At 48.2% G+C, this 22,847-nt stretch overlaps 3 protein-coding genes across 9 annotated transcripts in view; 1 reads left to right on the top strand and 2 right to left on the bottom strand.

Moving 5' to 3' along the window:
* UBE4A (ubiquitination factor E4A) overlaps positions 1 to 1,103 on the bottom strand; it is a 35,519-nt gene extending 34,416 nt beyond the window's left edge. The window contains exon 1 of one of the 2 annotated variants that reach the window (XM_070079020.2): positions 923 to 1,103. The gene's annotated coding sequence lies outside the window, so the exon portion shown is untranslated. The remainder of the gene's footprint in view (positions 1 to 922) is intronic. The other variant, XM_089334598.1, reaches the window with a different exon arrangement.
* A 5,121-nt stretch (positions 1,104 to 6,224) lies between these two features.
* Positions 6,225 to 16,731, bottom strand: CD3G (CD3 gamma subunit of T-cell receptor complex). Of its 3 annotated transcripts, none has more exons than XM_089334748.1 (7): positions 16,438 to 16,731; positions 10,351 to 10,374; positions 9,722 to 9,949; positions 8,647 to 8,778; positions 7,968 to 8,011; positions 7,489 to 7,570; positions 6,225 to 6,532 (listed from the first exon to the last, which is right to left on the bottom strand). In XM_089334748.1, exons 1-6 carry the CDS (start codon positions 16,490 to 16,492, stop codon positions 7,505 to 7,507), a joined length of 549 nt encoding a protein of 182 aa, XP_089190874.1. In that variant the 5' UTR covers positions 16,493 to 16,731; the 3' UTR covers positions 6,225 to 6,532; positions 7,489 to 7,504. The 3 variants fall into 3 exon arrangements, with proteins under 3 accessions (XP_089190874.1, XP_089190881.1, XP_089190880.1); XM_089334754.1 differs by lacking the exon at positions 6,225 to 6,532 and adding an exon at positions 6,693 to 6,908 and having other exon boundaries at positions 16,438 to 16,679; XM_089334755.1 differs by lacking the exon at positions 10,351 to 10,374 and having other exon boundaries at positions 16,438 to 16,631.
* A 407-nt stretch (positions 16,732 to 17,138) lies between these two features.
* On the top strand, positions 17,139 to 22,390 carry CD3D (CD3 delta subunit of T-cell receptor complex). Of its 4 annotated transcripts, none has more exons than XM_089334735.1 (6): positions 17,139 to 17,275; positions 18,410 to 18,671; positions 20,911 to 21,129; positions 21,558 to 21,689; positions 21,996 to 22,039; positions 22,244 to 22,390. In XM_089334735.1, exons 2-6 carry the CDS (start codon positions 18,617 to 18,619, stop codon positions 22,307 to 22,309), a joined length of 516 nt encoding a protein of 171 aa, XP_089190861.1. In that variant the 5' UTR covers positions 17,139 to 17,275; positions 18,410 to 18,616; the 3' UTR covers positions 22,310 to 22,390. The 4 variants fall into 4 exon arrangements, with proteins under 4 accessions (XP_089190861.1, XP_089190858.1, XP_051691944.2 ...); XM_089334732.1 differs by having other exon boundaries at positions 17,139 to 17,586; XM_051835984.3 differs by lacking the exon at positions 17,139 to 17,275 and having other exon boundaries at positions 18,317 to 18,671.
* Positions 22,391 to 22,847: the final 457 nt, after the last annotated feature.

The following is a 22,847-nucleotide window of genomic DNA, read 5'->3' as shown; positions in this document are numbered from 1 at the left end:
CTAAACAGAAATATCTGAACCATTTTGTAAAACTGAGATCGTTTAAAATCAAGTTCTATTAAATTATACTCCGTGATTCTCTCTCATGGAAATGCCTGCATCAAATTAAAACAGGAAATTTTAAAATGCTCTCGTTGTATATTTCACCCAATAATTTTTTCAGGCCAGCCTAACATGGCAACAAACCTCTTCACCACATCTATCCACAAGCTAAAAGGCTCTTATCAAGTTAAAAAAAACAGACAGCTTTTTTTTTTTTTCTTCTTGGGTCCCTTTTTATCTCAGGTGGACTGCCACGTGGGCCCATGGCAGGCAATGACACAGACACAACACATCCTTGCTCCCCGAGCGAAAAACTGATCCCCACAGCAAGACCCATCCAACATGAGCTCCTGAGCTGTGGCCACTCCATTTTTAGGAAGCACGACGCAGAGTTCCACGAGCTACGGGTGGTGAACCCATCACTCGCCGTGAGAAACATGAACACTCTGACACAGGCATCCAATCGGTTTGATTACTATGGCTCGTGCTTATTTATATCTTTCCGGCGTCTTCCTATTTGTCGTCTACTTTCCACACTGTATCCCCCCAGGTTCCATAAGGGAAAGAGGCAGACCCACCAGCTCGGCGCATGTTCTAGAAAAGAAAGTCAAAAGATAAAGCAAAGCAGTATTCCAGCCCTCCCAGGAAGGGCACAGCCACGAACAGGGCAGAGAAACGTACAGAGACAGCAAAGGCTGGGGTCCTGTAAGGGTTCCTAAATCAGGGTGGAAGTTCGCGAGGAAGGTCCCAAGGCAGGGAAGCACAAGAGAAGCAGTGTGCGAGTTAGAACGAGTGCAGAGGCCTGGACTGGCCTTTCACTAGGAGAAAAATCCGTTCCAGACTCAACGATCCCCTCCCGTCAGGCTGCCTTCTCTCTTACCAGAGCCTGAAGGGCCAGCAGCGACACGACAGAGTCTCAGCGGCCGAAGGGTTCCCACTTCCGACTCAGCACGGCGACCGGAGATTACATCATCACTCAGCGCCGGAGCCTGGGAAGTCTCACCTTCGCGCCGGAAGCCAGGCGTCTCAGCCCGCGCCGGTCAGGGCGCGCGGACACCGCCACAGCGCACGCGCTAGCTCCCTCGCAACCGGCGGGCAGGGGCGGAAGTGCCCTGAAGTAGTCTTGGGATTGCGCTGGGGCCCGGGAGGGGTTTGGAGTTTGGAACTTGGTGCAGTGTGAGTGTGGGTTTTGGAAACTTGTATGGAGGGCAGCTCTAACATTGTGAACCCAAGCTATGGTCGCAATATCTGTGGATCTCTGCTTTCTATATTCCCACCGGTCCTATACCTTTTTTAAAAATTATTTTTTATTTATTTGAAAGGCAGCGTTACAGAGAGGCAGAGAAAGACAGAGAGCTGGCTTCCATCCGCTGTTTCACTCCCTAGATGGCCGCCACCGCCAGAGCGAGCTGATCCGAAGCCAGGAGCCAGGAGCTTCTTCCTGGTCTCCTGTGCGGGTTCAGGGGCCCAAGGACTTGGGCCATCTTGCATTGCTATCCCAGGCCACAGCAGAGGGCTGGATCGGAAGTGGAGCAGCCAGGACTGGAACCAGCGTCCATATGGGATGCTGGCAGTGCAGGGTGCTTTACCCCCTGCCACAGCGTGGACCCCTCTATGCCTTTTTGAAGCAGCTTCTGTTACTCTTGATAGATGATTTTATCAATTAAATCAGCTATGATTGAGTTTCAGTTCTCTTATCTGTGGAGACAATTTACATTTTTTAAAGATATATTTATTTGAAAGGGTGGAGTTATAGAGAGGGAGAGGCAGAGGTGGAGAGAGCGAGCGAGCTTCCATCCGCTGGTTCACTGCCCAAATGGCTGCAAAGGCCAGAGATGGGGTGGGCTAGTTTGAAGCCAGGAGCTGTTTCTGAGTCTCCCACATGGGTGCGGGGCCCAAGTACTTGGGGTATCTTCCTCTGCTTTCCCAAGTGCATTAGCAGGGAGCTGGTTGGGAGGTGGAGTCGCCATATGGGGTACCAGCGTTGTAGGCGGCAGCTTAACCCACTTTGCCAGCAGCGTCAGCCATGACAATTTAGATCTTACAAGGTTGTTTTATTAGAGTACACAAAGGTGACTGGAAACAGCATACTTCTACAGAATTAAAAGCAGTGTACAAGTGGTAAGACAGTTCACAGAATTACAGAAAGGACTTGCAAGGAATCTCTCTGATAAAGGATTATTATCCAGAATATATAAAGAACTCTTGGAGTGTAACCAAAAAACCCAAATAATCCAAGAATGGGCCAAGTGGGCCAGGCATTGTGGCCCAGTGGGTTAAGCTGTTGCTCGGGACTCCTGCATCCCATATCTGAATGGCTAGTTGGAGTCCTGCAACTCTACATGGAATCCAGTTTCCTGCTGATGCTCATCCTAGTAGCTGCAGGTCACGACTCAAGTGTGTGGGTTGCTGCCAAACAAGTGGGAGACTTGGATGGAGTCCCAGTTGGGTAGAGGCCTGGTGAGTGGGAGTCCTGTCTTTCTGCTTCCCAAATTAAAAACAATTTTTTAAAAAGAATCCACAACCATGATGAGATTCTACTTCACACTGCAGTGGCTGTTTCAAGCAAAATGAAAGTAATTGTTGCTGAGAATGTGGAGAAATCTGAACTTTTAGGCGTTACTGGTGAGAATGTAGAATACCCACTTGAAAAAAACATTTTGACAGTTTCTCAGAAATGGAAGCATAATATTACTGTATGATCCAGCAGTTCTACTTTGTGACTGATACACAAAAGAACTGAAAGCAGCAATTCAGATACTTGTACATCAATATTCATAGCAGCTATTCATAACAGCCAAAAGGCAGAAACAACCTAGAATGTCCATCAACAGATGAATGGATAAACAAAATATGGTATGAAGGTATATTTGACTATTATACAGCCTTAAAAAAGAATGAAGTTCTAGGGAAAACAGACACCAAAGATGATTGAAAAGAAAAACAATGAAGTTCTGATACGTGTGACAGCATGGGTGAACCTTGAAAATGTAACACTAAGTTAAATAAACCTAGTACAAAGGGACATATGATGTGTGATTCCATGTACACACACACACAAATAGGAATGTAAAATAGTGCAGCTAGTTTGGAAAGCAGTTTGGCAGTTTCTTAAAAAGTTACACATACATTCACAATATGACCCAATAATTCCTCACTCCTGGAAGAATGAAAGCATATTTGTATGCTCATACAAAGACTTGTATGAGAATGTTCATGCAAAGATACTTGAAAAAAAAATTTGTGGGAAAATGGAATTAAAATATAAGTTTGTTTTGGTGCAAAAAAATTTTGGAAATCTTATATAAGGCAATCTTCAAAACGTTCAATGACAGGGCCTGGTGCTATGGCACAGCATGTTAAGCTAACTGCCTGTGATGCCAGCATCCCATGTTGATGCTGGTTTGAGTTCAGGCTGCTCCACTTTTGACGCAGTTCCCTGCTAATGCTCCTGGGAAAGCAGTGGAGGATGGTCCAAGGGCCTGGGCCCCTGCATCTAGGTGGGAGACCTGGAAGAAGCTCCTGGCTCCTGGCTTCATCCTGACCCAGCCCTGACCATTGTGGCCATTTGGGGAGTGAATCAGTGGATGGGAGATTCTCTCTCTCTCTGCCTTTCAAATAAATAAATCTTTAAAAAAAAGTTTGTGGACACATGTAAAAACTATGTGTGGACATATGTAAAAACTATGCATGGATTTCAAATTTTTCCACATGAAACATCTTTTGATTTTACTTTTCCATGAACCTTTAAAAAAATTATTTGAAAGGCAGAACATCAGAGAGAGATAAATCTATCTGCTGGGTCACTCCTCAAATGGCTGTAACAGCCAGGGCTGGGCCAGGCTAATGCCAGGTACCAGTAACTCTCCCATATGGGTGGCAGGGACGTAAGTGCTTGGGTCATCTTCCACTGCTTTCTCAAGTTCATCAGCAGGGAGCTGGATCAGGAGCTGTGCTCCGACATGGGATGCTGACCTTGTAAGCAGCAGCTTAACCAACTGCACCACAATGCTGGCCCTGCCATCAGCTTTTTGGCATATCCTTTTAGCAATCCTATTTGTTGCCCCCCAAATGGGAACAACCCCATAGACAAGTAAAATATGGGGTAGCCATGCAATGGGACATCACTCAGCAACAAAACAAAACATTGGTATTTGCTACAACTTAGATGCCCCTGAAAACATGCTCAGTGATAGAAGCTGCATACAAAATACCCCATGTAGTATGATTCTGTTTCATAAAATGTCCAGAAAAGGCAAATCTAGAGACAGAGAGAGATTAGTGGTTACCTGGGGTTGAGGATGGGAACATGGAGCAAGTGCAGCCAGCACAAGGAATCTTTTTTTTTTTTTTAAGATTTTATTTATTTATTTGAGAGGTAGAGTTACAGGCAGTGTGAGGAAGAGACAGAGAGAAAGGTCTTCCATCCACTGGTTTACTCCCCAAATTTCCACAATGGCTGGAACTATGCTGGTCTGAAGCCGGGAGCCAGAATCTTCTTCCTTCCTGGTCTCCCACATGGGTGTAGGGGCCCAAGCACCTGGGCCATCCTCCACTGCTTTTCCAGGCCATAGCAGAGAGCTGGATTGGAAGAGGAGCAGCCAGAACTAGAACTGGTGCCCGTATGGGATGCAGGTGCTGCAGGCAGAGGATTAATCCACTGTGCCACAGCACCAGCCACACAAAGAATCTTGAGAGTCATTGAAATTTTTTTTTTTTAGATTTGTTTAATTTTATTTGAAAGGCAGAGTTAGAGAGAGGGAGAGATCTTCCATCTACTGGTTTACTCCCCAAATGACTGCAATAGCAGGGGGCTGGGCCAGGCCAAAGCTAGGAGCCTGGAACTCCATCCAGGTCTCCCACATGGGTGCAGGGGCCCAGGGACTTGAGACATCCTGCTGTTTTCCCAGATGCATTAGTAATACTAATGCGTTAGTATGGATTGGAAATAGCAGGAGCAGCAGGGACTTGAACTGTTCTGTTGCCCATATGAGATGGTGGTATCACAGATGGTGGCTTACCCTGCTGTGCCACAGCGCTGGCCCCAAGAATGGTCTAAAACTGGATTTTTTAAAGACTTATTTATTTGAAAGTCAGAGTTACACAGAGAGAGAGGAGAGTCAGAGAGAGAGAGAGAGAGAGAGAGAGAGAGAGAGAGAGAGAGAGTCTTCCACCCAATGATTCACTCCCCAGTTGGCTGCAACTACCGGTGCTGTGCTGATCTGAAGCCAGGAGCCAAGAGCCAGGAGCTTCTTCCAAATCTCCTACGTGGTGCAGGGGCCCAAGGACTTGGGCCATCTTCTGCTTTCCCAGGGCACAGCAGAGAGCTGGATTGGAAGTGGAGCAGCTGAGACTGGAACCGGCGCCCATATGGGACGCCGGTGCTTCAGGCCAGGATGTTAACCCACTGCGCCAGCCCCTAAAACTGGATTCTGAAGATGGTTCTACCACTGGATAAGTTTACTAAAAACTATTGAGAACAGGTAGAATTCTTAAAAATGATGGACTTTTATGGCATGTAAATTATATTTCAATGCAGTTGTTTTAAAAAATAGTATCTATACATTTATACAACATTGTTGTTAAAGCAAATGATTGAAATCAACTTAAGTAGATGACTGATAAAATACATTCAAGTGGGAGACTGGTGTGGCACAGCAGGTTAAGCTGCACGGGTTTAGTTCAAGTTCTGGCTGTTCCACTTCCTATTCAGCTCCCTGCTAATGCATCTGGGAAAGCAGTGAGGATGGCCCAAGTGCTTGGGCCCTGCACCCACATGGGAGATCTGGGTTAAGTCCAGGCTCCAGGCTTCAGCTTGATCCAGCCTCAACTGTTGTGGCCATTTGGGGAATGAATTGGTGATTGGAAGATCTCTCTCTCTTGTATCTCCCCACCCCCATCTGCTTTTTTTTTTTTTAATTGTTAAAAAAAATATACTCAAGTTGATTTACATAATGTCACTGTATGTTTGGCAAAGGAGTTCCTTATATACTTATGCGAAACAATCTTCAAGGGAAGAGTGCCAGATGTACAGTATAATACCGTTTGTGTGAAAAATAGAGGATGATAGAATACATACTTGGGAATTCGCTCATATATGCTGAAAAGACCTCCAGAAAGATATCTAAGAAACCAGTTTGCCTCTTTAGAGGGCAACTGGATGGCTGGGGATGGAGGTGGAGGGTTAATATTTAAACCATGTGAACTATGACCTATACCAAAATGAAATAAGAATTAAAGCAAAACAACTATTCAAACAGAGGGGGTTATTTGATCTTTTCCTTTTAAAAACTTTCCCGATAGGTGGCGCTCTCAAAACACCATATTCATTTTTACTTTGAAGAAAGCCAAAATTAACCTTGATGGCCTTGCTTCTCCATTTGTCACCGTGGGGAACCTTGAGTTTGGATTCAAGGCTGAAGCTATCCCTGCTAGGAGCTCTCTAGAATGTATTGCCTTGATTCTGAGAACAGGATGGAAGGGAGAACACCTGGATTGGGAAAAAGAAAATCAAAATTAGTTCAGAAAATCAATTAATACTTTCAGTCCTGTCTTTCTGATTGAAACTTCCAATAAATGTTTTGATCCAGAACTTCTGATTGGTTGATTTATCAGTTAATTGAAAAGTTAGTAATATAGACCAGTGGTTCTTTTTTTTTTTTTTTTTAAGATTTATCTTTATTTATTTGAAAGACAGAGTTACAGAGAGAGGTAGAGTCAGAGAGAGAAGTCTTCCATTCGCTGGTTCACTCTCCAAATGGCTAGAGCTGAACTGATCCAAAGTCAGGAGCCAGGTTTCCCATGTGGGTGCAGGGGCCCAAGGATTTGGGCCATCTTATACTGCTTTCTCAGGTCATAGCAGGGAGCTGGATTGGAAGTGGAGCAGCCGGGACTAGAACCAGCACCCATATGGGATGCCGATGCTTCAGCCCAGGGCGTTAACCTGCTGCACCACAGCGCTGGCCCCAGGCCAATGGTTCTTAAATAAAGGTGACTTTGCCCCCAGGGGGAGTTTGACAATGTTCTGGACTGGTTTTGGTTGTCACACCTGGGGTACTACTGTCGTCTGGTGGACAGAGGCCAGAGATGCTGCTTCAAGTCCTACAATGCACAGGACCATCCTTCATCATGAAGAATTAACTAGAAACCCTAACATAGGTTAAGATTAACACTCAGCACCTCTATGGCTTGAGGTCGTGTTCTGAGAGATTTGCAGCATCCATATTCTCTTAGGCCAGTCAGTACTAGCCCCTGTGATTTCAGAAAAAAGCATCCATAATCCACCCCTCCGCTGCCACATGCACACATGCGCACACACATGCACACATACACATGCACACACACAGTGTGATCCTACTGGCTGTTTGGGGCAGGAAGACAGACTTGGCAGTTGGGAGTGCAGGTGATGCCGTGGTACTTCCTCGGGAGTAGTGTTGAAGAGCCCACCTGCCATGTCCTGAGCTCAGTGCTTCCTCAGGTTGTTTCCTTGAAGATGGCTGTACTGGTCATCTTCCCGATCCTTGAGGGGCTGAAAGGGACAGTACAATCAATAGCTCCTGTTTTTCCATCGCCTATTCATTAATTTGATGCATAGTCATGGAAAGCTTTTTATACGCGAGGCACTGGAGTGTGTGTTTTGCAGCCCTAGAGGTGGGAGCAGGACAAGAACATGGAGGCTTTGCATAGCATTGCTTTTGGGTTCCTCCCAGTGTGCGCTCCCCCTTTTCCTCACTAGGTCCTGACCTCTGCCTCTCACAGTCCTTTTCATTTCATTTGTTCTACCTAAAGGACTAACCATCCCAGCTTCTGGTACGCTCTCTATAGTATCTTATCTCTATAGTGGCTTCCAAATAGTGTGTCCCCCAATCCCAGAGTTTTATATCCGCTAATTGTAGCCAGGTCTCTTTCTTGTCTCATTCTCTTACCTGGTAGAGCTGGTCATTGGGCAACAGAGTCTGCTTATCTGAAGCTGAACAACAACAAAAAAATAGACAAAATAACACATACACAAGAGAGAATGGATAATATGTTGGGTTATATTTACACTAAACAATACTAATAGCGATAAGAATCATCTCCACACAAGAATATGGATAAATCTAACACGCATGTTGATGAGCAAAATAAGCTGTATTGCAAGAATGCTCACTACAGGAATCCACACACATCAAAAAAAGAAACAGGCGAAATGAATTCCTGTTGTTAGAAGCCAGGAGAGTGTTTCGTCCTGGGGATGGGTGGTGGCTGGAAGTGAGCAGGAGAGGGGTCCACAGGGTGCTGACAATAGTCTCTTTCTGAACCTAGTACTGAATACATGAATGCATTTGCTTTGCTAAATTGTTTTTTTGAACTGTGTGCTTGTGATTCACCTTTCTGTATATGGAATTTATGTAGAGTTTTTTAAAAGTGTGGGGACACTTGGACATTGAGATCAGTAAATAAGCCGTGACCAAGTTGTGCTTTTTTTCCCGCCCCATAGAAGCAGAGCCTTACCTAGCCATGCACCTGCCAACTCAGTCTCTTCTACTGGGACTATTTTGGTAGAAAGGAAGCTGAGGGGCTCAGATGGTCCCATCTGTTATCTAGAAATATTTTTATTTTTACCCCTTGACTGGCGAACTCCATCTTGTCCTGCAATGAAGTAGACTCCAACAGCAAGGAAGAAAATGCTGATGATTTCAGTGAAGACAAAGCCGGAAACAGTGGCTGCATTTAACTCAATGCAGTTCTGACACACTGTGGGAAAAGGAGAAATATGCCTCCTTCAGGGTGCGAAGGTTGTTTTTCCTAGACCCTTTTCTCCTGCCTACCAGCAATAATACCACTGTCTAAGGCAGCAGCTTCCTCCTTCTGTGGGTGGTGTGGCAAGAGCAGATTGTGGGAGCAAGAACTCAATGCTTCTGGATGTTCCTCCACCCCCAGGTGTCCCTGGGACGCCCATGTGGTCTTATTATTAGGGAACATATGTAATTAAAGGAAGACCAGCTTCCCTCCTCCAGGCTCAACTGCCCTCCACTCCATTCTTATTGCTGCCCAGCTTGTAATTTCCTGTCTCACTTTCCCCCAATTCAATTCACAGGAGTTGCAGAACTGCTCCAATCCATGGGGCCCACCCAAAGGTAACCAAGGCTTTATAGGACTGGCTATGCTTTTTCAAGAAGCTGTCTTGTCATATTAAAAGGGGAGGGGGCAAGCTGAGATTAAGAAAGTTGGCTAGGGGCTGGCACTGTGGCATAGCGGGTAAAGCTGCTGTCTGCAGTATTGGCATCCCAAATGGCTGCTGGTTCGAGACCCGGCTGCTCCACTTTTGATCCAGCTCTCTGCTATAGCCTGGGAAAGCAGTAGAAGATGGCCCAAGTCCTTGGACCCCTGCATCCACATGGGAGACCCAGAGGAAGCTCCTGGCTCCTGACTTTGGATTGGTGCAGCTCTGGCTGTTGAGGCCAATTGAGGAGTGAACCAATGGATGGAAGACCTCTCTCTCTCTCTCTGCCTCTCCTACTCTCTTTGTGTAACTCTTGACTTTCAAATAAATAAATAAATCTTAAAAAAGAGAGAGAGAGCTGGCTAACATACCACTGTTCAGCACCTATCCCCCCCTTCACCTGGGGCAGAAAGCCCACCCAGCACAGCAGATACTGCTTCATTTCACAACAGCAGACCAAAGGAGATTACATACTTCTGAAGTACACGTGGAGTGATTCCGAACTTTCCGTTGCTCCTTTACATGAATATATTCCTTGAGGGTCTTTGGTACTACTTCCCAGGTTCCACTTATTTCCACTTACATTTCGGATATTCACTTCCTGCCCATCTTTTAACCACTTGATATTTTTGTCTGGCAAGTTACAAGTCAGAAGCACTGAGCCATCATCTCGATTGTCATCCACTTCTATCATACGATTTTCTGAAAAAGGAAAAGCCAGAGTTCCGTTATAGATGCTACCTCTGAAATTCTCCCTGCCCCCAGGAGCCAAGAGAAGACACTAGAGTACATGGGGATCTTGCTGGCGCTCCAGGCTCTATTCAGCAGTGCTTGGGAGGGGGTGATTCTGCACTTCTAACGTGCTCTCAGGTGATGCCAATGCTGCTGGTCCAGGGGTCCCAACTTGCAGAAGTGCCTTGCTGCTAGGGTTTTGTTTCTCCTGCAAGGACGAGGCAGTTAAGGCCACTGCTTTGATTGACAATGGGAACACCACCTATCATCCCTACTTTTCTAAACTGTTCTGGTAGCACTACTGTTATAGGAAGTTGTATTTCTATGAATATCCTCAGAGTTTGAGGATTCAAATCAGCCATTTCCCTTACCTTTTTTAATCTGGGCCATAGTACCTGTAGAGACAGAAGAAAGAGGGTCAGCTGGGCATGGAGTTGTTCAGATGCCTGGAAGGGTCCTCATGGTCATTTGAGACCAAGGTTAGGAGAGCTCTTAGTCCTTGGGCAGATAGTCTCTGTATCTACTTCCTTGGATCATAGCCTAAGAGGAATTTTGTGTGATAACAAAGGCGCTGTTTGGCCTCTCTCCTAGCATCCTGGGAGGAAGTTTCTAAGCCCTTGGAATTTCATGAGTGATAGCAGCACCTTTGTTAAGGATGGTGGACTCTGGGACCCCACCTGAGTTTGTGCTAAGGAGGTGACTCAAGATGAGGCTGGTCAAGACCAACCATGTAGTTAGAGGATCAGGGATTTGAAGCCAGTGATATCAGTCCTGAGAGTGGGGTGGGGAAGAAGAAGCTCGAGATCGGGTGCAATCAAGTGGCCAACCATCCAATCAATCATGCCAATGTACGGATACTTCATAAAAACCTTGGTTGGTGGACACATTAAGGTGCCGGGATGGCTCCCAGACCTTGCTTCATGGGTCTCTTCATTTGGCTGGACCCGATTTCATTTATTAAAAAATTTATTTATTTTGAAAGTCAGAGTTAGAGACAGACACAGAGAGAGATCACATGTGAGAGATCTTCCATCTGCTGATTCACTTCGCAGATAGCTACAAAGGCCCAGTACTGGGCCAGGCCAAAGCCAGGAGGTGGGGCTTCTTCTGGGTCTCCAGTGTGGGTGGCAGGGTCAAAAAACATTTGGGCCATCTTCCGCTGCTTTTCCCAGGCCATTAGCAGGGGGCTGGATCAAAAGTGGAACAGCCAGGACATGAACCAGTGCCCATGTGGGATGCCAGCATTGCAGGCAGCGGCTTTATCCACTATGCCACAATGCCAACCCCCAGATTTTATTTTTTATAGTAAAACTGTGATAGTAGGTAAAGTGCTTTCCTGAGTTCTTTGAGTCATTCTAGTGAATTATCAAACATGAGAGGGTTATGGGAACCCTCTGGATTTGTGGCCAGTTTGTCAGAAGTATGAACAGTCTAGAAATGCCTGCTCTTGTGCCTGGCATTTAAAGTGAGGGCAATCTTTTGGGGGCCATCCCTGGCCTGGTGGGGTCTGACACAACTCTGAGGGGTTCAATTTTCAGAACTGTATTGCAGTATACATACTGGTATTGCCCATATGGTCCAGAAAGGTCTGCTCCTTTAGCAGTCGAGGCCCTGGCTGGGAGTGAGTGTACTCTAGCTAAAGTCTTCTAAACTTTTTGAAATCACTCTTTTGAGGGGCTAGCATTTTAGCACAGTGGGTTAAGCTGCTGCTTATAATGCTAGCATCCCATATTAGAGTGACAATTTGATTCTCTGCTGCTCTGCTTCTGATCCAACTTCCTGCTAATGCGCTTGTGAAAGCAGAGGAAGATGGACCAAGTGTTTTGGCTCCTGTCACCCATATGGGAGACCAGGATGGAGTTCCTGGCTATTGGCTTCAGTGCAGGCCAGAACTGACTGTCATGGTCATTTGTGAGGTGAACCAACAAATGGAATATTTCTCTATTAAATAATATTTTGTGGAATATTCCTCTCATGAGTCATTATTTACTGTCTTCCAGGATGCACCAGAAGGAAGCTGAATCAGAAGCAGAGGAGGCAGAGTTCCAATTGGTACTCTGATATGGGATGTTGGAGTCCCAAGTGGCAGCTTAACCCTCTCTGTCACAATGTCTAAAAGCCTTTTAGAGATGAGTTATTTCCAAAATCTCCATCCCTGGTGATCCATTTCTGGTAGAAACCCAGGATGTCCCAGGGAAAGCTAGCTATTCAATTAGCTCTCAAATCTGTCTCCAAACTTGTAGTAGTAGAGTTGCATGGTAGAAATACTACAGGACCTGCCCAGCCCTGGCCATGGCCATTTAGGGTGTGCACCAGTGGATGGAAGATTTTTTGTCCCTCCCTCTCTGTAACTCTGTCACAAATAAATATTTTTTAAGAAAAAAAAAAAAAGAAATACTACAGGACCTAGCACTGCAATTCAGTACAGTTGGATTCAGTCCACACATTCACGGGGCCCTGTTGTGACCTGCTATGATCAGGCATTGTGGGATAAAAGGGTGGTGATGTGAAGAGCGAGGTGCTGTTTCCAAAGGGTTTGTGACAAAGTGGACCTTGAGGAAGAGTAGAGACTCACCAGACACACAGTCATTCTAAGCAGAAAGAATAGCCAAGCAAAGAGATGCACTTGGAAAAGGACAAAGAGGTGGTGTGGCTAGAGGCCGAGTGTGTGGTAGGAGAGGTAGGCATGAGTCAAAGGGTGCTGCAAATAGTTGGAAGGAGTTAACTGACTCAGAACTTGTGCAAGGCTAAGCTTTCATGAATGGTTCCCAGCACAGCACCCGGAACATGGTAGGAGCTTTATGTTTGTTGAATGAATGCATGAGCGAAGAAATGAGTGAGTGGGGGAGAAAAGTCAAGACTAACAGTTAAAACAGATTTCTTGCTAGCCCTTTTCTCTGACCACCTGGCTGCCAGGGGAGGGTACAGAGACTCTTCCTCCTAACTTTCCATAAGAAAGGAAATCTAGGGGCCGGCACTGTGGCATAGCAGGTAAAGCCACCGCTTGCAGTGCTGCCATCCCATATGGGTGCTGGTTTGAGTCCCGGCTGCTCCACTTCCAATCCAGCTCTCTGCTATGACCTGAGAAAGCAGTAGAAGACGGCCCAAATGCTTGGGCCCCTGCATCTGCATGGGGCACCTAGAAGAAGCTCCCGGACCCTGGCTTCAGATCCACCCAGCTATGGCCATTGCAGCCATCTGGGGAGTGAACCAGTGGATGGAAGACATCTCTCTCTCTCTCTCTCTCTCTCTCTCTCTCTTTTTACCTCTGTCTCTCTGTAACTCTGCCTTTCAAATAAATAAATAAGTCATTTAAAAAAGAAAACAAAATGATATGGCAAAAAACCCATACTTTATTTTTTTTAAAAAAAAGAGGAAATCAAATTGTTCAGTGACATCTAATTTTGCTTACCTGAGTGCAACTCCCTCGTAGGACTGAGATCTCTTCTAGTGGAGTTTCTGGGTTAACTGGTGTGAGAACTGAGCCCAGAGGGTCACACAATGCAGTGGTGGCTGAGCTGGGGCTGGAGCCCTGAGTCTCTGTTCCTCTACCCAATGCTCTTTCCACTACTCCAGCTGCCCCACCCAGCGTCCGGCATTGCCCCCCACTGGCTCTCCTTCCCTCTTTTCTCAGAAATAATTCTAGGGGCCAGCGCTGTGGTGTAGCCCATTAAGCTACTGCCTACAGGGCTGGCATCCCATATGAGCACCAGTTTGAGTCCTGGCTGCTCCACATTTGATCCAGTTCCCTTCTGATGACCTGGGGACACAGTGGAAGATGACCCAAATGCTTGGGCCCCTGCACCCATGTGGGAGACCTGGATGAAACTCCTGGCTCCTGGCTTTGGTCTGGCCCAGCCCTGGCTGTGCTGGCAATTGGGGGGTGAACCAACGGATGGAAGACTTTTCTCTCTCTCTGCCTCTGCCTCTCCCTCCCTATAACTCTGTCTTTCAAATAAATAAATGTTGTTTTTCTAAAAAAAAAAAAAAAAAAAGAAAGAAAGAATTCTAAATGCTCATTGCCTCCTTCAGGTCTCCCACTCGGCCATCAGCCAGCTGTGTTTCAGGAAGTAGCATTGCCTCTGGTCCATCTTTATGAGAACGTGGATGCTTTCTTCTACAGCTCTTTCTCCCTTAGCTGACTTTCCCCCGCTTAGACTCAGAGGGTATAATTATCACCCTCCCTTCTCTACCCTTGGCTCTGCTCTCAACTCCAACATCAGCTCCAGGAGCTTGCTCCTCACTCTCTTCTCTTAGTCTAGAAATGTGCTCAAGTTTTCCTCCCTCTCAAAAACACTCTCCGCAGACTCTACTTCCCCCTTCACCTACCACCGCATCTCTTCTCCCTTCCCATCCAGTTTTTCTAAAGAACAGTCTGCACTTGCTGCTCTTCAACACCTGACCTGCACCTGCTGCTCATTTCCATTTGACTCCCATTCACACTCCTGCCAAAATTGTTCTAAATTACCCATGCCCTTTATTTTGCCAAATCCTACAGATTTAACTTTTCTATATATTCTTGTATTAGTAGACTCTCTTTGACATTTCAAGTTCTTTTTAGAATTTACTTTATTTATTTTAAAGTCAGAGTTGGAGAGAGAGGGGGAGAGAGAGGGGGGGGAGAGAGAGAGAGAGAGAGAGAGAGAGATATCTTCCATTCTTTGGCTCTCTCCTCAAATGGTCGTAACAGCCAGGGCTGGGCCAGGCTGAAGCCAGGAGCCAAGTGCTTCATCCAGGTATCCACATCAATGCAGGAACCCAAGCATGTAGACCATCTTCCACTGCTTTCTCAGGTGCATTAGCAGGGAGTGGGATCAGAAGTGGAGCAGCTGGGACAAGAACCAGCACTCAGCTGGGATGCTGGCATTGCAGGCAGTAGCTTAAACTGCTGTGCCACAATGCCAGCCCTTTTGTCATTCTTTTATCTCTCTCCAGAGATTCTCTCCCCCTCCCAGCTGCTCCTTAAAAGTTGGCAACCTAGGGCAGGTATTTGGCCCAAGGGTTAATGTCCCACATTCGAGTGCTGGGGTTTGACATCAGTCTCTCACTCCTACCTCCAACTTTCTGATAACGTGGGACCTGGGAGGCAGCAATGATGCCTCACATAATTGGGTCCTACCACCCTTGTGGGAGACCTGGGTTGAGTTCTCAGCTCCTGGTTTCTGCCTGGCCCAGCCCCAGCCATTATAGACATTTTAGAAAAGATTTGTTTGTTTGCTGGTTTTAAAGGGAGGTAGGGAGGGAAAAGGGGAGAGAGGGGGGGAGAGAGGGGGGGAGAGAGGGGGGGAGAGAGGGGGGGAGAGAGGGGGAGAGAGGGGGAGAGAGGGGGAGAGAGGGGGAGAGAGGGGGAGAGAGGGGGAGAGAGGGGGAGAGAGGGGGAAAGAGGGGGAGAGAGGGGGAGAGAGAGATCAATCTTCCATCTGCTGATTCACTCCCTAAATGGCTGCAATAGCCAGATCTGGATCATGCTGAAACCAAGAGCCAGGAACCAGGAACTCCAGGCTGGTTTCCCACCCAGGTGGCAGTGACTCAAGTATTTGAGTCATTATCTGCTGCCTTCCCAGGCACATTAGCAGGAAGCTGGAGCAGCCAGGACTTGAACCAGCGTTCCCATATTGGATACATAGGGTGGCTTGACCTGCTGTCCCCAGTGTTGGTATTTGCAAAGTGAATCAGCTGGTGGGAGCACTCCCTTCTTGTCTGTCACTTCTCAAAAAAAAAAAAAAAAAAAAAGGAAGAAAACAAGTTGGAGTCCTCACAGTTCCACTCCCAGCCCCATCTTCCTCACATCTCACACAGTGTTTGTGGTATTTCATCAACTTCATGAGTTCAGTTTCCCCTAGCAGGTCCAGACTCCAGACCCCAACCCACTCCATCTACTTCCCGTTGGATATTTCCAATTGAGTATTCACACAGGCACCTTATAGTGTGCCCTACACTCAGTCCGGTGACGTTGAAACTTGGCTCTTCAATTAGACAATGAGCTTGTCCGAGCAGCAGCTTTTTATACACCTTTATGTGCCCCTGGCCACACGTTGGGATCTCACCCATATTTGCTGACCAGTTGACCAACTGAGCAAGTGAGCAGGTGAGTGCTTCTGAGGCCTACTGCCGACCCCAGCCCTGGGAGAGGGAACACACACCTGCTCCTCTCAGCTTCCCGACTCCGTGCCCTTTTGGGCTACATCAAAACCTAAGATGGCGGCAGCAGGGTCCTCTCTCTGATTCAAGTCCCCTGTTTTGATCTCTTAGACAAAAGGATCGTATCTCCCCTCTGAGACACTGCTTCTGCTTTCTCTGGCACAGAACAGTCAGAGGCTTCATTTTTGCCCTTGCTTCCTTGAACCCTGAGATGACAACTGAGGCGGGCTCAAGGCTGGATCTCCATGTTGCTGTCTCTGTGATGGCCTCTACCCTATTGCCCTTCCCCGGCTGCCAAGCCCCTAGAAGGCCCTTACCTTGAAGGAGAAAGACAGTCAGGATGAGGCCAGCCAGACCCTTCTGCTGCTCCATGTCCGTCTCCCTCCTGCTGTTGAAGCGTGGCGCAGCCCTAGCCGCCAGCCAGCCTGTGCAGCAGCTAGGAAGGCTCCACCCAGCCTGCTGCGGGCTGCGGCCTCTGCGAGAAGGCAAGGGCCCGGGGCCTCCACCCTCTGGCCCCAGCGTGGGCAGCCGGGGCTTCAGCTGGGCTGCAGGTGCAGATGTCTCTTGCTTTTCCGTTTAGGAGGGCAGGTGGAGGTGGTGGGGAGGAAGTGGGAGAGTGCTGGATTCCCACACAGAGATTCTGCTTGCACAGCCCACCACTTTGATGCTGGGAGGGTGGTGGCCCTGGGCTGCTTTGTTCATGAGGAAGATCAACGTCCCTGCCACCTGTTGCTGCTTATTGCTGATTGTTGCTGCCTGAATTAATGAACTTAGGCAAGATTCAGGTGCTTGGGGCTGGAGCTCTGAATGAAACCTGCCTGAGTTCAGGTTTTCATCCAAGAGTTTTTTAAAAAAACAGATTTATTTATTTTAAAGGCATCCATTGACTTACTACCCAAGTGGCTGCAACAGCTGGGGCTGGGCCAAGCCAAAGCGAGGAGCCAGGAACTCCATTTGGATCTCCCACATGGGTGGCAGGGACCCAAGTACTTGGACCATCTTCTGCTGCCTTTTCCAGGAGCACCAGCAGGAAGCTGGATAAGAAGCTGAGCAACTGAGACTCCAAGCAGTGCTCCAGTATGAGATCCTATTGCACCACAATACCAGCCTCTCATCCAGGAACTTTTTCAAAGTTTTTTTGAGGTCATCAAAGAGGTATCCATCTGGGAAGGAGTAGGTGGGACAGTTCCCACAAGACAGACCAGTAGTGCATGTCCAGGGGCCAGGGCAGGACTGAGTCTTCAGGATCTTACGCCCCCATGCTCTCAGCACACCAGTTAGCAAGGCCACAAGAACCGGCAGAGACTTCTTGCCACGCTGCAGGCACAGAGATGGTGACGAGCAGGACAGACATGGTTCTGTGCTCAGGGATATCGCAGTCCAACTACAGCAGCATGGAGAGTTTGGGATCTGCACAGGTCCTTGGGGAAGAAGTCCACGCTTTTCAGGGAGGCTCAATTCTGCTTGTAAATAACATATTTCTTTATTTATTTATTTATTTATTTGTTTGAAAGGCAGAGCAAAAGCAAGCAAGTGAGCAAGTGAGAGATCTTCCACCTGTTGGTTAACTCCCTGAAACGCCCACAATGGTGGCACTGGCCCAGGATCAAAGCCAGGATCCAGCAGCTCCATCCAGGTTTCCCATGTGGTTGGCCGGGGCCCAGGAACTTGGGCCATTATCTATGACTTCCCAGGATGTATTAGCAGGAAGTTACATCAGAAGTGGAGAGGCTGGAGCTCAAACCAGGCATTCCAATATGGGATGTGGGTATCCCAAGTGGTGGCTTAACCTGCCACAATGCCTGCCCCAATGATATGTTGTTAATAATAACTACCTCTTATTGGGCACATACGCTGTGTCAGGAGCCATGCAAATAATTTGTTCAAATCCTATTAATACTGGGTGAGCGAAGTTTTGAAGAATTCCCTGACTGGCCCAGGACTCTTGGGAAGGCAGTATTGGGGCCAGTATTGAAGTCTCCGGGTAGAGACGGGAGGGCACTAATGCCTGGCTTGCTCCGACCAGAAGCTGCTTGATCTGGCATCTCAGGTGGCCCGGTCAAGGGTCCTGAGAAAGACCAGGAGCAGGAGGCACCCAGCTTTATGCAACAGGCCCACTGCTTCCTTCAGCAAGGTGGGGTGGTGGCAGTTTTTTGGTGGTGAGTAAATGCCACGTTGTCAGTAGACACCCGGAAGTCCTTGCTGAAGATCCAAATCCCTGTCACTTCCTGGAAGTCCAGGCAAGCTTGTCCACATTCTCTGTTCTCCCTTCTTTCCCCTCGCCACCAGGCCCCCTGCTCAGAGAGAGCAGTTTGCACCTGCTTCCTTCCTAGCCCTGATGACAGCCCCGATCACTGTGGCAGACAGCAGAGAGGCAGGCGTCTTCTAGTTCCTCCCCCATTCTCAGTCTCCGTCAGTCAGCTGGGGAGGGCAGCTCTCACTCTGGCTGATGGTTCCGTGACCTGGCTCTCTCTACTGGATGAATTCCCCCGGAAGATGGAACACGGTGGGCTTCTGGCTGGCTTCCTACTGGTTATCCTTCTTCCTCAAGGTACAAGAGGCTTCTGCGGGGCAGGGACTGAGAGGGACAGTACCATGTGAAGGTGGTTCTCATCTCTGGCTGCAATTCACCCGGCACCCCAGGGTGTCAGGAGGGCAAGGCTGGGTGGAGCACACGGTTGGGGAAACAGCCATTTGTCTTTGACCGATTCTGGCTAGGAACACGTATTGACTTTGGTGTCTCTCTAAGACCATAGGCCAGGGAGCTCTAGGAAATGATTCAGTGTATGTGTATGCCTGAGCCAAGGGCTGCTTAGAGGAGCAGAGTTGTGTGCACTTGCTCTGTCTAGGGCACACAGACTCTGGGTTGGGACTCCTGGCCATTGAGGCTATCATTGTGTTACCACATGGAGCCAGGAACCAGCACTCACAAATGTTTTAAAAGAAAAATGAACTTTAGGTCGAGCAGGAGGGGAAGGGTATGTTATTGCATACTCAGTAGGATGCCAAGTCATCCCAGTTTGCCTGCTTTTAAAACTGGAAGTCCTGGGGCCAGCACTATGGCATAGTGGGTAAAGCCACTGCCTGTAGTGCCAGCATCCCACATGGGTGCGGTTGGAGTCCCAACTGCTCCACTTCTGATCCACGGCTCTGGCCTGGAAGAGCAGTAGAAGATGGCCCAAATCTTTGGGTGCCTGCACCCGCGTGGGAGACCCGGAAGAAGCTCCTGTCTCCTGGCTTCAGATCAGCGCAGCTCTGGCCGTTGTAGCCATCTGGGGAGTAGACCAACAAATGGAAGGTCTCTCTCTCTGCCTCTGCCTCTCTGTATCTCTGCCTTTCAAATAAATAAATAAATCTTAAAAAAAAAAAAAAAGAAAGAAAAGAGCCAGCACCGCGGCTCAATAGGCTAATCCTCTGCCTAGCGGCACCAGCCCGGGTTCTAGTCCCAGTCGGGGTGCTGGATTCTGTCCTGGTTGCCCCTCTTCCAGGCCAGCTCTCTGCTGTGGCCAGGGAGTGCAGTGGAGGATGGCCCAAGTGCTTGGGCCCTGCACCCCATGGGAGACCAGGAGAAGCACCTGGCTCCTGCCTTTGGATCAGTGCAGTGTGCTGGCCGTGGCAGCCATTGAAGGGTGAACCAACGGCAAAGGAAGACCTTTCAACTTGTCTCTCTCTCTCTCACTGTCCACTCTGCCTGTAAAAAAAAAGTCAGAGTCACAGGGAGAGAGATTTTTCATCTGCGGCTCCTCCCCAGATGGCCACAATGGTCAGTGCTGGGCCAGGCTGATGCTAGGAGTCAGGATCTTTATCCGGGTCTCTCACATGGATGGCTAGGGTCCAAACACTTGGGCCAATCCTCTGTTGATTTCCCTCAGCCATTGGCAGAGAGCTGGATTGGAAGTGGAGCAGCAGGGACACAAACCAACACCCAGATGGGCTGCCGGCATCACAGGAGGCAGCATTACCTGTTATGCCACAGCACCGCTCCTCCTCCCACTTCTAATCAGTGGTCTGAACTCAGTTCCAAGAAGGTTCTTGGGTCAAGCCAGCTCCATGGCTCTTTCTTTTGCCCCAAATCCCTCAAGACCTGTCATTTCCTTGCTCTGCAGCCTCGGGTCCTCCCTGGTCCCAGCAATTCATGGCGAGCTTCCCAAAGCCTTTCTCTTGTGACTTCTGTCCCTCTCACTGGAGCCAAAAGCTGTCCTGGACTGGGAAAGCGGTCCTTAAGTATGAGCCTGAACAGGACAAGGGGTTCAGTGCGGCCACAGAGCTTCTTCAGCTGTTGTATTTCTTTCTTTTTTTTTTTTTTTTTTGTATACATATATTTGTATTTTCACAATTCTCAGGTTAAGTCCAAAGTCAAGCTAATGGCAGTTTTGGTGTCTGTTGAAGGTCCTCATCTTTTTTTTTTTTTTAACTTTTATTTAATGAATATAAATTTCCAAAGTACGGCTTATGGATTACAATGGCTTCCCCCCCATATCGTCTCTCCCACCGGCATCCCTCCCCTTTCCCACTCCCTCTCCCCTTCCATTCACATGAGGATTCATTTTTGATTCTCTTTATATACAGAAGATCAGTTTAGCATACATTAAGTAAAGATTTCAACAGTTTGCTCCCACACAAACATAAAGTGAAAAATAATAGATGATTTTTTAAATGATGATGAAATCAGATCAGACCTATTGTCATGTTTAATCCCAGTGAGATTCAAGTTGGGAATTGATAATTTCTTCTTCTTCTTCTTTTTTTTTTTTTTTTTTTTGTTGTTGTTGTTGTATTTCTTCCCTTAGTGAGCCCCGACCACATACGCGTCGAGGAGCTGGAAGACAGTGTGTTTTTGAGTTGCAATACCAGCATCAAGAGGATGGAGGGAACAGAGGGAATACTGTTAGCAGAAAATAAGACACTGAACTTGGGAAAACGCGTCTTGGATCCACGAGGAAAGTATTCGTGTGAAACAGCAGGTGATTCGGCCAAAAAAGTCCCCGATCTGCAAGTCTATTATCGAAGTACGTGCCTTCGGGACCCTTGGGTTGGAAAGGAAGGGGCCTCTGGGTGTGATGCTTTCTGGCTGGAGTGGGCTGTGGTGAATCAATCCTATTTGTGAACTGGGGTCCCTCTTGTAACAGTACTATCTGGATTTGGGGGGCCTAAGAGTGGGAGAGAGAGCAGCAGGGATCTTGTTTGGGACACAGGATGGACCCACCACCTTGTTTAAGGTCCCACAAAGCTAAGGTGATTTCTTGGCTCTGCTCTGGGGACCCTGGGGTTGAAGTGCAGAGACAGCGGCAGCGAGGCCATCAGCAGGCCTTTGTCCCGAGTTCTTACCGAAGCTTGGATCTGGGCATGAGAGATCCTAGGGCTGCCCTGGGAAGCAGAGATGATTGCCTGGCCTTGAAGACCCTCTCCATCGCCTCTCTCCCTGCTTCCCCCACAGTGTGCCAGAACTGTGTGGAGCTGGACTCAGCCACCCTGGCTGGCATCGTCATCACTGATATCATTGCCACTCTGCTCCTCGCTTTGGGAGTCTACTGCTTTTCTGGACATGAGACTGGAAGGCTCTCTGGGGGTTAGTGGAGGGGCAGTGTGTGTGTGTGTATGTGTGTGTGCGTGCATGAATGCATACCAATGAGCTGATTAGTAATCATCAGCCAAGGAATGGGGCTGGTGGGAAGCTCAATCTCATCTGGGAGTCACTTTTGCAATCCCCTGAAGACTCCTATAACCGGTTGTTGAAAAAACACAAGCCAGAATTGCTCCTGTGGGTTTCTCTGAGCTGGGGGCTGTGATCAGCCGCAGGCCTCCTGCACTGTGCAGGGGGCCTGCTGTCCCCACCTCCCAGACCCTTGGTGACTATGTCCCCTGCTTCTTCCAGCTGCAGACACTCAAGCTCTGTTGAGGAACGACCAGCTCTATCAGGTGAGCCCTGGGCCTGGAGGGGGGTCGGAGGCAGACCTGGGAGGAGGGTGAGTGGGGATAGGCAGGCTGACACCAGGTGTGTTGGGTGCATGTGGGAAGGGTCCTGTAGGGGCTTCATTCCCAGGGGTGTCTGGAGAGGTCAGCCTTGGCTCTCCCCAGGAGGGTTTTGACCCTGCCTCTGTGTCTCCCCCTCTTATCTCTTAGACCCTCCAAGATCGGGATGATGCTCAGTACAGCCGCATTGGAGGCAACTGGGCTCGGAACAAGTGAACACGAGATTGGGACTTCTGAAGACATCATTTATCAACATTTTCCTCATCGCTCAGCCAATAAAATGTCCTCTTTCACACAGCAAGTGCCTGGCTTTTTTTTTAAAGCTTTATTTATTTATTTGAGAGACAGAGTTATAGACAGAGAGAGGGAGAGACAGAGAGAAGTCTTCCATCCGCTGGTTCACTCCCCAAATGGCTGCAATGGCAGAAGCTGTGCTGATCTGAAGCCAGGAGCCAGGAGCTTCTTCCAGGTCTCTCAAGCGAATGCAGGGGCCCAAACACTTGGGCCATCTTCCACTGCTTTCCCAGGCCACAGCAGAGAGCTGGATTGGAAGTGGGGCAGCCAGGACATGAACAGCACCCAAATGGGATGCTGGCACTGCAGGCAGAGGCTTAGCCCACTACACCACAGCACTGGCCCCTGTCCTGACTTGGCTGGGGCCTTGCCCCTCTGAGTCCCTGTGTCCTTCCTTTGCTTCTTCCCTTCCTCTGCCCCACATGGACACTGTGATGGAGAGTTTATCTGTTGTGACTCT

Source organism: Oryctolagus cuniculus, chromosome 1, assembly GCF_051225735.1.
Source record: "Oryctolagus cuniculus isolate XC-2025 breed Fujian yellow rabbit chromosome 1, ASM5122573v1, whole genome shotgun sequence".
NCBI classification, from domain to species: domain Eukaryota; kingdom Metazoa; phylum Chordata; class Mammalia; order Lagomorpha; family Leporidae; genus Oryctolagus; species Oryctolagus cuniculus.
The sequence above is the reverse complement of the archived record's forward strand: the minus strand, read 5'-3'. Positions and strand labels throughout refer to the sequence as shown.

Bases quoted from the DNA above. Each gene is read 5' to 3' on its own strand.
- CD3G (XM_089334748.1), bottom strand. From the start codon at position 16,492: ATGGAGCAGCAGAAGGGTCTGGCTGGCCTCATCCTGACTGTCTTTCTC. The intron at 8,779-9,721 runs GTATGTAATCTC...CTTTTCCCACAG, and splicing joins ACTCCACGTGTACTTCAGAA to TGTGTCAGAACTGCATTGAG. The intron at 7,571-7,967 runs GTAAGAGAATGA...TGTCCCTTTCAG, and splicing joins CCAATGACCAGCTCTACCAG to CCCCTCAAGGATCGGGAAGA.
- CD3D (XM_089334732.1), top strand. From the start codon at position 17,332: ATGTCCAGGGGCCAGGGCAGGACTGAGTCTTCAGGATCTTACGCCCCC. The intron at 18,672-20,910 runs GTACAAGAGGCT...TTCTTCCCTTAG, and splicing joins GGTTATCCTTCTTCCTCAAG to TGAGCCCCGACCACATACGC. The intron at 21,690-21,995 runs GTTAGTGGAGGG...TGCTTCTTCCAG, and splicing joins GACTGGAAGGCTCTCTGGGG to CTGCAGACACTCAAGCTCTG.